We start from the raw sequence: 12,072 nt of genomic DNA, 5'->3' as shown, positions 1-12,072 counted from the left end.
CTCCCCAAATAGCAAAACTCCTTTACTACTTTAAGTGCCTCATTTCCTAATCTAATTCCCTCAGCATCACCCGATTTATATATACAGATTGAACAACATCGGGCACAGGCTACAACCCTGTCTCACTCCCACCCCAACCGCTGCTTCCCTTTCATGCCCCTCGACTCTTATAACTGCCATCTGGTTTCTGTACAAATTGTAAATAGCCTTTTGCTCCCTGCATTTTACCCCTGCCACCTTTAGAATTTTAAACAGAGTGTTCCAGACAACATTGTCAAAAGCTTTCTCTAAGTCCACAAATGCTAGAAATGTAGGTTAGCCTTTCATTAATCTGTTTTCTAAGATAAGTCGTAGGGTCAGTATTGCCTCATGTGTTCCAACATTTCTGTGGAATCCAAACTGATCTTCAACGAGGTCTGCTTCTATCAGTTTTTCCATTCATCTGTAAAGAATTCGCGTTAGTATTTTGCAGCTGTGACTTATGAAACTGATAGTTTGGTAATTTTCACATCTGTCAACACCTGCTTTCTTTGGGATTGGAATTATTATATTCTTCTTGAAGTCTGAGGGTATTTGGCCTGTCTCATACATCTTGCTCACCAGATGGTAGAGTTTTGTCAGGACTGGCTCTCCCAAGGCCATCAGTAGTTCCAATGGAATGTTGTCTACTCCGGGGGCCTTGTTTTGACTCAGGTCTTTCAGCGCTCTGTCAAACTCTTCACACAGTATTGTATCTCCCATTTCATCCTCATCTACATCCTCTTCCATTTCCATAATATTGTCCTCAAGTACATCACCGTTGTATAGACCCTCTATATACTCCTTCCACCTTTCTGTTTTCCCTTCTTTGCTTAGAACTGGGTTTCCATCTGAGCTCTTGATTTTCATGCAAGTGGTTCTCCTTTCTCCAAATGTCTGTTTATTTTTCCTGTAGGCAGTATCTATCTTACCCCTATTGAGATAAGACTCTATATCCTTACATTTGTTCTCCAGCCATCCCTGCTTAGCGATTTTGCACTTCCTGTCGATCTCATATTTGAGACATTTGTATTCCTTTTTGCCTGCTTCATATACTGCATTTTTATATTTTCTCCTTTCATCAATTAAATTCAATATTTCTTCTGTTACCCAAGGATTTCTACTAGCCCTTGTCTTTTTACCTACTTGATCCTCTGCTGCCTTCATTACTTAATCCCTCGGAGCTACCCATTCTTCTTCTACTGTATTTCTTTCCCCCATTCCTGTCAATTGTTCCCTTATGCTCTCCCTGAAACTATCTGGTTCAGTCAGTTTATCCATGTCCCATCTCCTTAAATTCCCACTTTTTTGCAGTTTCTTCAGTTGTAATCTACAGCTAATTTCCAATTGATTGTGGTCAGAGTCCACATCTGCCCCTGGAAATGTCTTACAATTTAAAACCTGGTTCCTAAATCTCGGTCATACCATTATATAATCTATCTGATACCTCCTAGTATCTCCAGGATTCTTCCATGTATACAATCTTCTTTTATGATTCTTGAAACAAATGTTAGCTGTGATTAAGTTATGCTCCGTGCAAAATTCTGCCAGATGGCTTCCTCTTTCATTTCTCTCCCCCAATCCATATTCACCCACTATGTTTCCTTCTCTCCCTTTTCCTCTCGAATTCCAGTCACCCATGACTATTAAATTTTCGTCTCCCTTCAGTACCTGAATAATTTCTTTTATCTCATCATACATTTCATCAATTTCTTCATCATCTGCAGAGCTAGTTGGCATATAAACTTGTACTACTGTAGTAGGCACGGGCTTCGTGTCTATCTTGGCCACAATAATGCGTTCACTATGCTGTTTGTAGTAGCTTACCCATAGTCCTATTTTTTTATTCATTATAAAACCTACTCCTGCATTACCCCTATTTGATTTTGTATTTATAACCCTGTATTCACCTGACCCAAAGTCTTGATCCTTCTGCCACCAAACTTCACTAATTCCCACTATATCTAACTTCAACCTATCCATTTCCCTTTTTAAATTTTCTACCCTGCCTGCCCGATTAAGGGATCTGACATTCCACGTTCCGATCCGTAGAACACCAGTTTTCTTTTTTCCTGATAACGACGTCCTCCTGAGTGGTCCCTGCCCGGAGATCTGAACGGAGGACTATTTTAACCCTAGGAATATTTTACCCAAGAGGACGCCATCACCATTTTAATCATACAGTGAAGCTGCATGCCCTCAGGAATAATTACGGCCGTAGTTTCCCCTTGCTTTCAGCCGTTCGCAGTACCAGCACAGCAAGGCCGTTTCGGTTATTGTTACAAGGCCAGATCAGTCAATCATCCAGACTGTTGCCCTTGGAACTACTGAAAAGGCTGCTGCCCCTCTTCAGGAACCACATGTTTGTCTGGCCTCTCAACAGATACCCCTCCGTTGTGGTTGTACCTACGGTATGGCTATCTGTATCGCTGAGGCACGCAAGCCTCCCCACCAACAGCAAGTTCCGTGGTTCGTGGGGGGAGGGGAGGGGAGGGGGGTGCAGCACAATAGCATGCCAAGTAGATGCCTCACAGGATGGACCGACCTTGGGAGGACAATTTGTTGTTGTGTTTCCATTATGGATGCTGTGGGCATATTTGATGGATATTTGCAGCACAATAGCCATCAAATATTCTTCTTTCTCTGCAATATGCCCACAGCATCCACAATGGAAACACAACAACAAATTGTCCTCCCAAGGTCGGTCCGTCCTGTGAGGCATCTACTTGGCATAGGAGTTGGTTGTATCCACACTGGACAGGTGCTGCGTTGTCATTTGATGGCGGTGGCATAAGTCAATTGAGTCCATTGTTATTGACATGTTCAGCTGGTGGTGGAGACTTGTGCTAAACATCAATACACCTCTTCTTCAAAATTTGTATTACCTCCTGACATATTGGGTCAACAGTGAAGGATGCTATCTTTTGTATACTCAGTACATCTGTGGCTGCCATAAAGTTCTGTATCTCTTCTCTTACTTACTGGCAACCAAGCGAGGTGACGCAGTGGTTAGCACACTGGACTCGCATTCGAGAGGACGACGGATCAATCCCGTGTCCAGCCATCCTGATTCAAGTTTTCTGTCATTTCCCTAAATCGTTCCAGGAAATGCCGGGATGGTTCCTTTGAAAGGACACGGCCAACTTCCTTCCCTAATCCGATGAGACCAATGACCTTGCTGTCTGTCTCCTCCCGCAAAACAAGCCAACCAAACTACCTGGTGCATGAGAGAGGTGAGCATGTGGTGGTCTTCCACAGTTGCCATAGGGATCTCATTTGGCAGTCGGTCATATATCTTTCATTCGACTCCTTTTTTTTCTGTTAATTTCCTCAATTTGATGGCACTGTAGGAAAGCAGCCTACTCACACCGTATAAAATTCACATCAGTCTTTCCATTGTGTGCCAGCCAGTCCGCTGTAACTAGCTCTGACGTCATAAATGTTGCGCAATACTTTAAAAATCAAGTAAATAACCTGAAACGTTTCTAGCATGTCAGGAGTAATACTAAATCAATATGTGTTGAATATCAGTTCAATAACTTTAACCATTTTCGAAATTTGGACGTTTTTCTGTAAAAATCATTGGCGCAACAGAAAAGAGCTAGAAACTTAAAAATTTATATTTAGATTCCTTTTGCATAATAATTTAGTAGAAACAGTATTTTGGATCACACAAATTAAAATTTTTGTTGAAATTCATGATTTTCTGGTTTTTGTCTTAGAAATTAAGGAAGCAAGATAGATTAAGTAGGCTAATAAATAAGGCTAGGATGTTTAAATTTAAGTAAAAGGGAGATCTGCAATAATCATAAAGATGTGAGAAGTTTCAACAGAACAACTATAAAACTATAGGGATAGCGTATCTCCAAAGGGCAAGTTCAGAGCTCGTCTACTGCAAGTAGTGTAATTAAATTAATTCTCTCGCTCAAAATATTTGACTGAGCCACATCAGACTTTTATTATGATTACTTACCTGTGTGCTGATTGCACATTTAAATTGAGAGCTTCGTCGGCCATCAGGAAAGGAAGCAATGATTTATTCGACAACTTAAAGTGGTGCATTACTAGCCCAGCGGGTAGTCGGGAGAGCAGATTTAATCAGGCGTTCCCTTAGCCGTCCGCACCGCGGCTTTATATATAAGAATGCTGCATGAGAAAGAAAGGCCCCAGTTCTTTCCAAATGCTGATTAGCACACCATCTGTGCCGGGAGTCACGTTGCGTCGGTATCATTGCTATAAACAGCCTCGGACGCCATAATAAGTTACTCAGGATACACATAACCATGAAATCGTTTTCGAGTGAAGTGTTAATTCTGGGATGATTTTAATGATCTATTTTCAGTTTGCGTATGTCGTATTTTCACGTGCCGCCGTGGGACAGACATTGTACCATTATTTAGCGTCGTGTTTGATGAACATTATCATCAAATTATGGCGAACATTCACTTAAACATTTAATTTGAACAATTATAGTTGCATCAGTGCATTAGACTCTGAACTGCTCTGGCAGTTGGATTGTGTGGATTTGTTTTGGTCTGTGACTTTCAGAATATAGTGAGCATTTTAGAGAGAATCGTTTTTGATTATGAATCCCAGACAATCTCCCAATTCCTCAGAGCTATAAGCTGTAGCTATAAGTGTATTTCTCAGATGAAGTGGGTACTAGGAATTCTAATTACAGTCTTCACGTTTTGCTAATCACTTTCTGGTTGCCAATATTGTAGTTAGAGAGCCAGTGTTGAGAACGGCAAACAACAGGATTAAATAAATCATAGGAACATTCCACATTTTAATAATAATATTTCCACCCGCTGCCCCACATATGGTGCATGTGCCAGGAAAAACATTCCACATTCTACATTACATTTATTATAAACAAATACATTTCCACTCGCCGCCCCACAGCACCACTTGAAGAATTCCTCTTTTGTGATACCTTTTAGCAGAAGAACTTAGTACATATCCTGTACGACTGCTTTCATCAAATGTGAGATTTTTTGGCTTCTGTGATGTTAAGATTCATAATGTGCCACATAGCCAAAACATTCTGTATGTTCAAATGTGTCATTTACCCAAGATGCCTGGCCCTGTTCTTCAATTGTTCTACCAGTAAGTGGACTTTCAATTGTCCCCAAATGTTTTCTTCAGTTCAGCCTGGCATTTGTCCCAGTTATTGAGCTTCTCTTCTTTGTACTCAAACCACTGTTGGGTTGTGCCATCCACATAAAAATACACATTTCTTCCAGAAATGATAGTATCGTCCAACACGATATCATTCCACCTCTGCTCACAGCCATTTTATTGGGTCCTGACCAGCTTCTCTGGAAAATACTAATGGATGTTCAGCTGATTTATTAATGTTTTGGAATCCAAATGTCTCCTGACTATATGGATCTTAGGAACAGTGTAATGCTTGGGGTCTGGTTCCTGTTCATACAGGAAATTCTTACACTGATGAATTAGAACCATGGTGATGCAGATGTTTTGAAGTACCCAGCATCTCCACCAAACATCACATATAATCACAATCAAGTATAAATCTGAAGGCAGGGTCATCAATAAAGTTCAATATTTAGTACTGGAAGCACGTTTGTTACTGACACCAACGTACACACTTAGGGAATATTTAAATAGTGTACATAATTTCCCGTTATTACTGACAATAATATAAAACTATAATGCCAAAATACAATAACAGATTGTTTCATCTTAAAAAAAAGGCTACAAACACATTACTGCTGAAATCTGGTAATAAATGTACAATTAAACATCAATGATTACATATTTAAATGCCGGAATTAGCCACTGGTCGCACCTTCACTTTAAACATTGTTAATGCTCTAAAACACTGCTAATATTCTGAAATACTGCAGAACAATTTTTACACACACACACACACACACACACACACACACACACACACACACGACTGCAGTCTCAGGCAATGATGAGAGTGGTGAATTTGTGGGGGTAAGGAGGAGGCTGGGGCAGATACAGGAAGGGATAGTAGGATAGGGCAGGGATGAGGTGGAGAGACAGTAGGACAGCTAGGTGCAGTTAGGAGGTTAGACGGAGGGGGGGGGGGGGGGGGGTCTAGCAGAAGGGAGAGAAGTAAAAAGACAGATTGAGTAGGTGGAATAGAGGGCTGTATATTGCAGGAATAGGAATAGGGAAGAGGCTAGATGGGTTAGGACAATGACTAACGAAGGTTGAGGCCAGGAGAGTTACGGGAATGTAGGATATATTCAAGGGAGAGTGCCCACATGCACAGTTCAGAAAAGTTGAAATGAAGAATGTCATGTTGGGTGGCATGCTCAGCAACAGAATGGTCCCCTTGCTTCTTGGCCACAGTTTGTCAGTGGCCATTCATGTGGACAGACAGCTTTTTGGTTGTCATGTCCACATAGACTGCAGCACAGTGGTTGCAGCTTGGCTTGTAGATAACATGACAGGTTTCACAGGTAGCTCTGCTTCTGATGAGATAGGTGATGTTTGTGGCCAGACTGGAGTAGGCGGTGGTGGGAGGATGTGTGGGACAGGTCTTGTACCTAGGTCTATTACAGCTACATGAACCATGAAGGGGTTGCATAGACATAACGAGGAAATTGTGTAGGTTCAGTGGATGGTGGAATACCACTGTAGGACGGGTGGGAAGGATATTGGGCATGACAATTCTCATATCATGGCATGACAAGGTGAAGCCCTGGTGAAGAATGTAATTCAGTTGCTCCAGTACTCGGAAGTACTAAGTTACGAGGGGAATGCTCCACTGTGGTTGAACAGTGGCAGTTTGGGAGGTGGTGAGTGATTGAAAAGATAAGGCACAGGAGATTTGTTTTTGTACAAGGTTGGGAGAATAATTATGCTCTGTAAAGGCCTCAGAGAAGCTCTCAGTATACTTAGAGAGGGACTGCTCATCACTGCAAATGCAATCACCATGGGTGGCTAGGCTGTATGGAAAGGATTTCTTGATATGGAATGGGTGGCAGCTGTTGAAGTGGAGGTATTGCTGGTGTTTAGTCCACTATGTGATCAAAGGTATCCAGACACCCCCAAAAACATACTGATTTCATATTAGGTGCATCATGCTGACACCTACTGCCAGGTACTCCATATCAGTCACCTCAGGAGTCAATAGATATCTTGGGAGAGCAGAATGGGGCACTCTGCAGAACTCACAGACTTTGAACGTGGTCAGGTTATTTGGTGTCACTTGTGTCATAGGTCTGTACGCAAGATTTCCACACTCCTAAACATGCCTAGATCCACTGTTTCTGATGTGATAGCGAAGTGAAAACGTGAAGGGACATGTACAGAACAAAAGTGTAGAGGCCAACCTTGTCTGTTGACTGACAGTGACCGCCGACAGTTGAATAGGGTCGTAATGTGTAATAGGCAGACATCTATCTAGACAAACACACAAGAATTCCAAACTACTTCAGGATCCACTGCAAGTACTATGACAGCTAGGCAGGAGATGAAAAACTTGGATTTTATTGTCAAGCAGATGCTCATAAGCTCATCATCCGGTAAATGCCAAACGATGCCTTGCTTGGTGTAAGGAGCATAAACATTGGACGACTGAACAGTGGAAAAATGTTGTGTGGGGTGACGAATCACGGTAGACAATGTGGCGATCTAATGGCAGGTTGTGGGTATGGGGAATGCCCAGTGAATATCATCTACCAGCGTGTATAGTGCCAACAGTAAAACTCTGAGACAGTGTGGTGTTGTAGTTGTGTTTTTCATGGAGGGGGCTTGCACCCCTTGTTGTTTAGCATGGCACAATCACAGCATAGGCCTACATTTATATTTCAAGCACCTTCTTGCTTCCCACTGTTGAAGAGCAATTTGGGGATGGCGATTGGATCTTTCAACAGAATCAGGATCAGTTTTTAGATGGTGGATTGCAGTTCTTTCTGTGGATGTAAGGTTAGTTTGCATGTTAAGGGGTTTGGGGAATGGTGGTGAGGCAATAAATTCTGGAAAGTTAACAGGGGCTGATTTGGGGGCAGTGAGGGTGGGTCACAGTTGGATGGAGGAGTGAATTGATTTAGGCAGGGTTCAACTTTGGTCTCTGGTTGAGTCTTACGGATAATGTAGTCAGCAAAAAATGTGTTTCCACTGTATGCACCGGGAGAAGGAGAGAAGGTCTTTAACCAGCCCAGCATGACTGAATTGGGAGTGGGGCAAAAGGTGATGCCTTTCAAAAAGACACATGTTACTGCAGGGCTAAGGCTTTTGGAGGAAAGGTTCATGATTTTGTTTTGGGTCTGTTTAGGTTTTGGATTCTGTGTGGTAGTGGGAGTTTTGGAGGGTGGGGTAAATGTAGTAGGTCTGCAAGACAGAGTTTGTCAGTTATGAGGAAACGGGAGGGGGAGGTGGAGGTTTGGAGGTTGTTGTAGAGGTGGTGGACAATGGTACTCCTTGGCAGGAGTAGGAAGTGAGCAGGGTGGCCCACCACCTCCCAAGGTGTCACAGTCTGGCCACAGAGGAGCATTCCTCTTGTAACTCAGTACCACCTGGATTAGAGCAACTGAATTACATCTTTGCCAGGGTTTCAACTACTTGTCAGCGTGCCATGAGATAAGAAATATCCTGCCCACTATCCTGCCCACTAACCTCCCCACTTCTCCGACAGTGGTATTCCACTGAACATACACAATATATTTGTCCATCCCTACACAATACCTGCATCCAAACTGTTACCTCATGGCTCATATCCCGGTAATATGACCTAAGTATAACACCTGTCTCATACATCCTCCTACCACCACCTACTGCACTCTTGTCAGAAACATCACCTATCCTGTCAAAGGCAGGACTACCTGTGAAACCAGTCATGTGATCTACAAGCTAAGCTGCAACCAAAGTGCTGCTTTCTATCTGAGCATGACAACCAACAGTCTGTCCGCATGAATGGCCACCAACATACAGTGGCCAAGAAACAAGTAGACCATCCTGTTGCTGAGCACACTGCCAAACATGACTGTGTCAGAGCCTGTGCCATATGGATCCTTCCCACCAATGCCAACTTTTCTGAACTGTGCAGGTGTGAACTCTCCCTGCAATATGTCCTAAATTCCCGTAACCCTCCTGGCCTCAGCTTCCATTAGTCATTGTCCTCACTCATCTTTCCCCTTCCCCCATTCCCATTACAGTGCTACACAGCTCTCTATTCCACCAATGCACCCAGTCTTTTTTACTTCTTTTCCGATAGCGGCCCCTCCCCCTCCCCCTTTTCCCTCACCCTACGCCTACCCTCTCAACTGCACCTAGCTGCCCTGCCCTCTCTCCACCTCATCCTTGCACTCTGCCTGGCAGCACTAACCACTCCACCCCCCCCCTCCCCCACCCCCCAATCCTGCAATCCCTCCTCCTCCCTGCCCCAGCCTCCTCCTTATGCCACGCAGTTGCACTGCTGGTGCTATTTATAGTGTGGCTTCAGCTGCCGAGAGAGAGAGAGAGAGAGAGAGAGAGAGAGAGAGAGAGAGAGAGAGAGAGAGAGAGAGAGAGGTGTGTGTGTGTGTGTGTGTGTGTGTGTGTGTGTGTGTGTGTGTGTGACATCTAGTTTTGACAAAGGCCTTGTTGGCCGAAAGTTTCTTTTGTGACAAAACATTCGTTTTCTTAAAACCCATTTTTTTTGTGTTTCATTCAGTTTTCTTTTTTTTAGATGGGTGATCTACTTATTTTTCAAGACTAAACAAATCTCAAATCAGGTACCTCAATGACATTTCTTTAACTTAGTCCATCAGTCCAAAAGTTTTGAGACTGGACCAATAAAAAATTAGAGAAAAGTTCAGGTGGTGGTCTTAACATTTAAGGTGCTCTACTGGCTTCACCCCCCCTCCCCCCCTTTTTTTTAATACAATGCACAGAACGTTCATACACTCATATGCAGCTATAACAAAAGCCCTTCCTTGGGATGTTGTTCAACTGGTCACATTTGCATGAACATCAATTATGTGGTGAAAGTGATGACCTTTTATGTTGATTTCTGCACTCTGTCATTTTGTGGTAGGTCGTATTGATAACAACAAGTATTGTCAACTGTGATATTTCTCAGAGAATTGTTCACATTTTAAATTTCAATCCCATAACAGCATGCATCCATATGTTGTCATTTTTTTTGGGAATCAATGTTTGCAGGCAAACTTTGAACACACTTCTCTAATCTTAAACTTTGAACACACTTCTCTAATCTTCAAAAGTCATGTGATTTAGACATGTTGCTCTACTTTGATTTGGAGCACAATATCGGCACACTAAGGCCACATGTCCACTACTTAAAACTGCCTGCTCAAAACTTGTTTGCAGTTGTTAGTTCAAGTTGCAACTGTAGTTACTGCATAGACATTACTTATTCACTGGGAATGAAATCAGCCTTGGAATTTTTTGGATGGACAATGCTTGACTAAATGGTAAGGTGCAAAGTAGGTAATTTTTATCTATGCTACACTATAGTTGATGTTTATGGTCCTAATAGAAAAGCAGAGATTACTAAAAGTCACTTTTCTGCTAATTGACATATATTAAACTTGAAGGACACACTTTCCTGTTCTTTCTATTAGTTCTGGCTTAGGAGTATTGACAACCAAATTGATATCATCTATATAAAGCATGTTACATTAAAAGTGTGTGCAAATAAAACTGATATGAACAGAACCTTCATACTTACTCACTGTCTCAATTAATTTCTGCAGAAATGCTATTTTGCTTTCCTTGTCCTTTATATTTTCATGATTAAGTTCATCGGGTGAGAAAACTCCACTCATGAACCCAGTTTCTCGAATGACCTTAAACAAAAATAGATAAAATTTCTAATAGTCTCAGTGAAAACAGCAGTGAACTGTGCTGAGATAGAAAAGAAACAGCAAAGTGCCTCAAACAGGCTGACAGTAACAAAATTAAAACTTTGCATCAACAGCTTGTTCTACAAGAATATTTATGCAAATTATTCATTAGGAGAAATCAAGTTTATACAGAATTATGCCCAAAAATTATGATCACAGATGCATCTTCTCCTTCAAACTTCACTTCGTAGTGACAAAGTGAAGTGCAAAAAACAGAGGAATGAAAATACAGGACATACAGCAGCTGCAGAATTGTGGTGATGAGTTACATGAAGGTGGTTTCTGTACATCCCATTGTAAAGGAGAACATTGAGGGCTGTAAAATTTCAAAATTAATGCCATGCAGAAAAAAGATCAAGAGAAGAAAACAATAAACAGTATGTTTATTGTGAAAGCTGTAACAGTTTCATACTGAGGGTGGAACTGCAATCGCAATACGTAGTGCCTAAAAATACTACTATAAAGCCAAGAGCGATCAGTCCACAGTCAAAATGTGAAAGGAGGTTAGTGTCCCAAAGAAAGAGGTGAAATCATATATTCCACTGAATAACATGTGTTTCTGGTAGTGGAATATCATAGGTTAGAACACAGTATTATGGCAATTCAGAAATTCCTTCACCAGGGAAGACGAATGGAATATTCCAGAATTTGAAACACGAACAGCTGCTAGCATGAGTTTCTTAGAAGTAGATACCTTAGGGGTTGCGAAGCAACTCAGATTGCTTGACGTAGGCAAGTCTTCAGGCCCATATTGTATACCGATTAGGTTCCTTTCAGATTACGCTGATACAATAGCTCCCTACTTAGCAATCATATACAACCGATCGCTCACCGATAGATCTGTACCTACAGATTGGAAAATTGTGCAGGTTGCACCAGTGTTTAAGAAGGGTAGTAGGAGTAATCCATTGAACTACAGACCTATATCATTGACGTCAGTTTACAGTACGGTTTTGGAACATATACTGTATTCAAGCATTATGAATCACCTCGAAGGGAATGATCTACTGATACGTAATCAGCATGGTTTCAGAAAACATCATTCTTGTGCAATGCAGCTAGCTCTTTATTCACACAAAGTAATGGCCGCTATTGACAGGGGATCTCAAGTTGATTCCATATTTCTAGATTTCCGGAAAGCTTTTGCACTATTCCTCACAAGCGACTTCTAATCAAGCTGCAGGTCTATGGAGTATCGTCT

The 12,072-nt window shown here is 41.9% G+C and overlaps 1 protein-coding gene across 2 annotated transcripts in view; it reads right to left on the bottom strand.

The window, feature by feature from the left end:
• The window catches only part of LOC126278416 (TRAF3-interacting protein 1), a 272,794-nt gene that overhangs the window by 212,320 nt on the left and 48,402 nt on the right, over nucleotides 1–12,072 (bottom strand). For both annotated transcript variants that reach the window (XM_049978524.1, XM_049978525.1), the window contains exon 2: nucleotides 10,697–10,814. In XM_049978524.1, coding sequence (XP_049834481.1) covers nucleotides 10,697–10,814 — 118 coding nt within the window. The remainder of the gene's footprint in view (nucleotides 1–10,696; nucleotides 10,815–12,072) is intronic.

Source organism: Schistocerca gregaria, chromosome 6, assembly GCF_023897955.1.
Source record: "Schistocerca gregaria isolate iqSchGreg1 chromosome 6, iqSchGreg1.2, whole genome shotgun sequence".
Classification (NCBI taxonomy): domain Eukaryota; kingdom Metazoa; phylum Arthropoda; class Insecta; order Orthoptera; family Acrididae; genus Schistocerca; species Schistocerca gregaria.
Note: the sequence above shows the minus strand (reverse complement) of the source record. Positions and strands in the feature narration are given on the sequence as shown.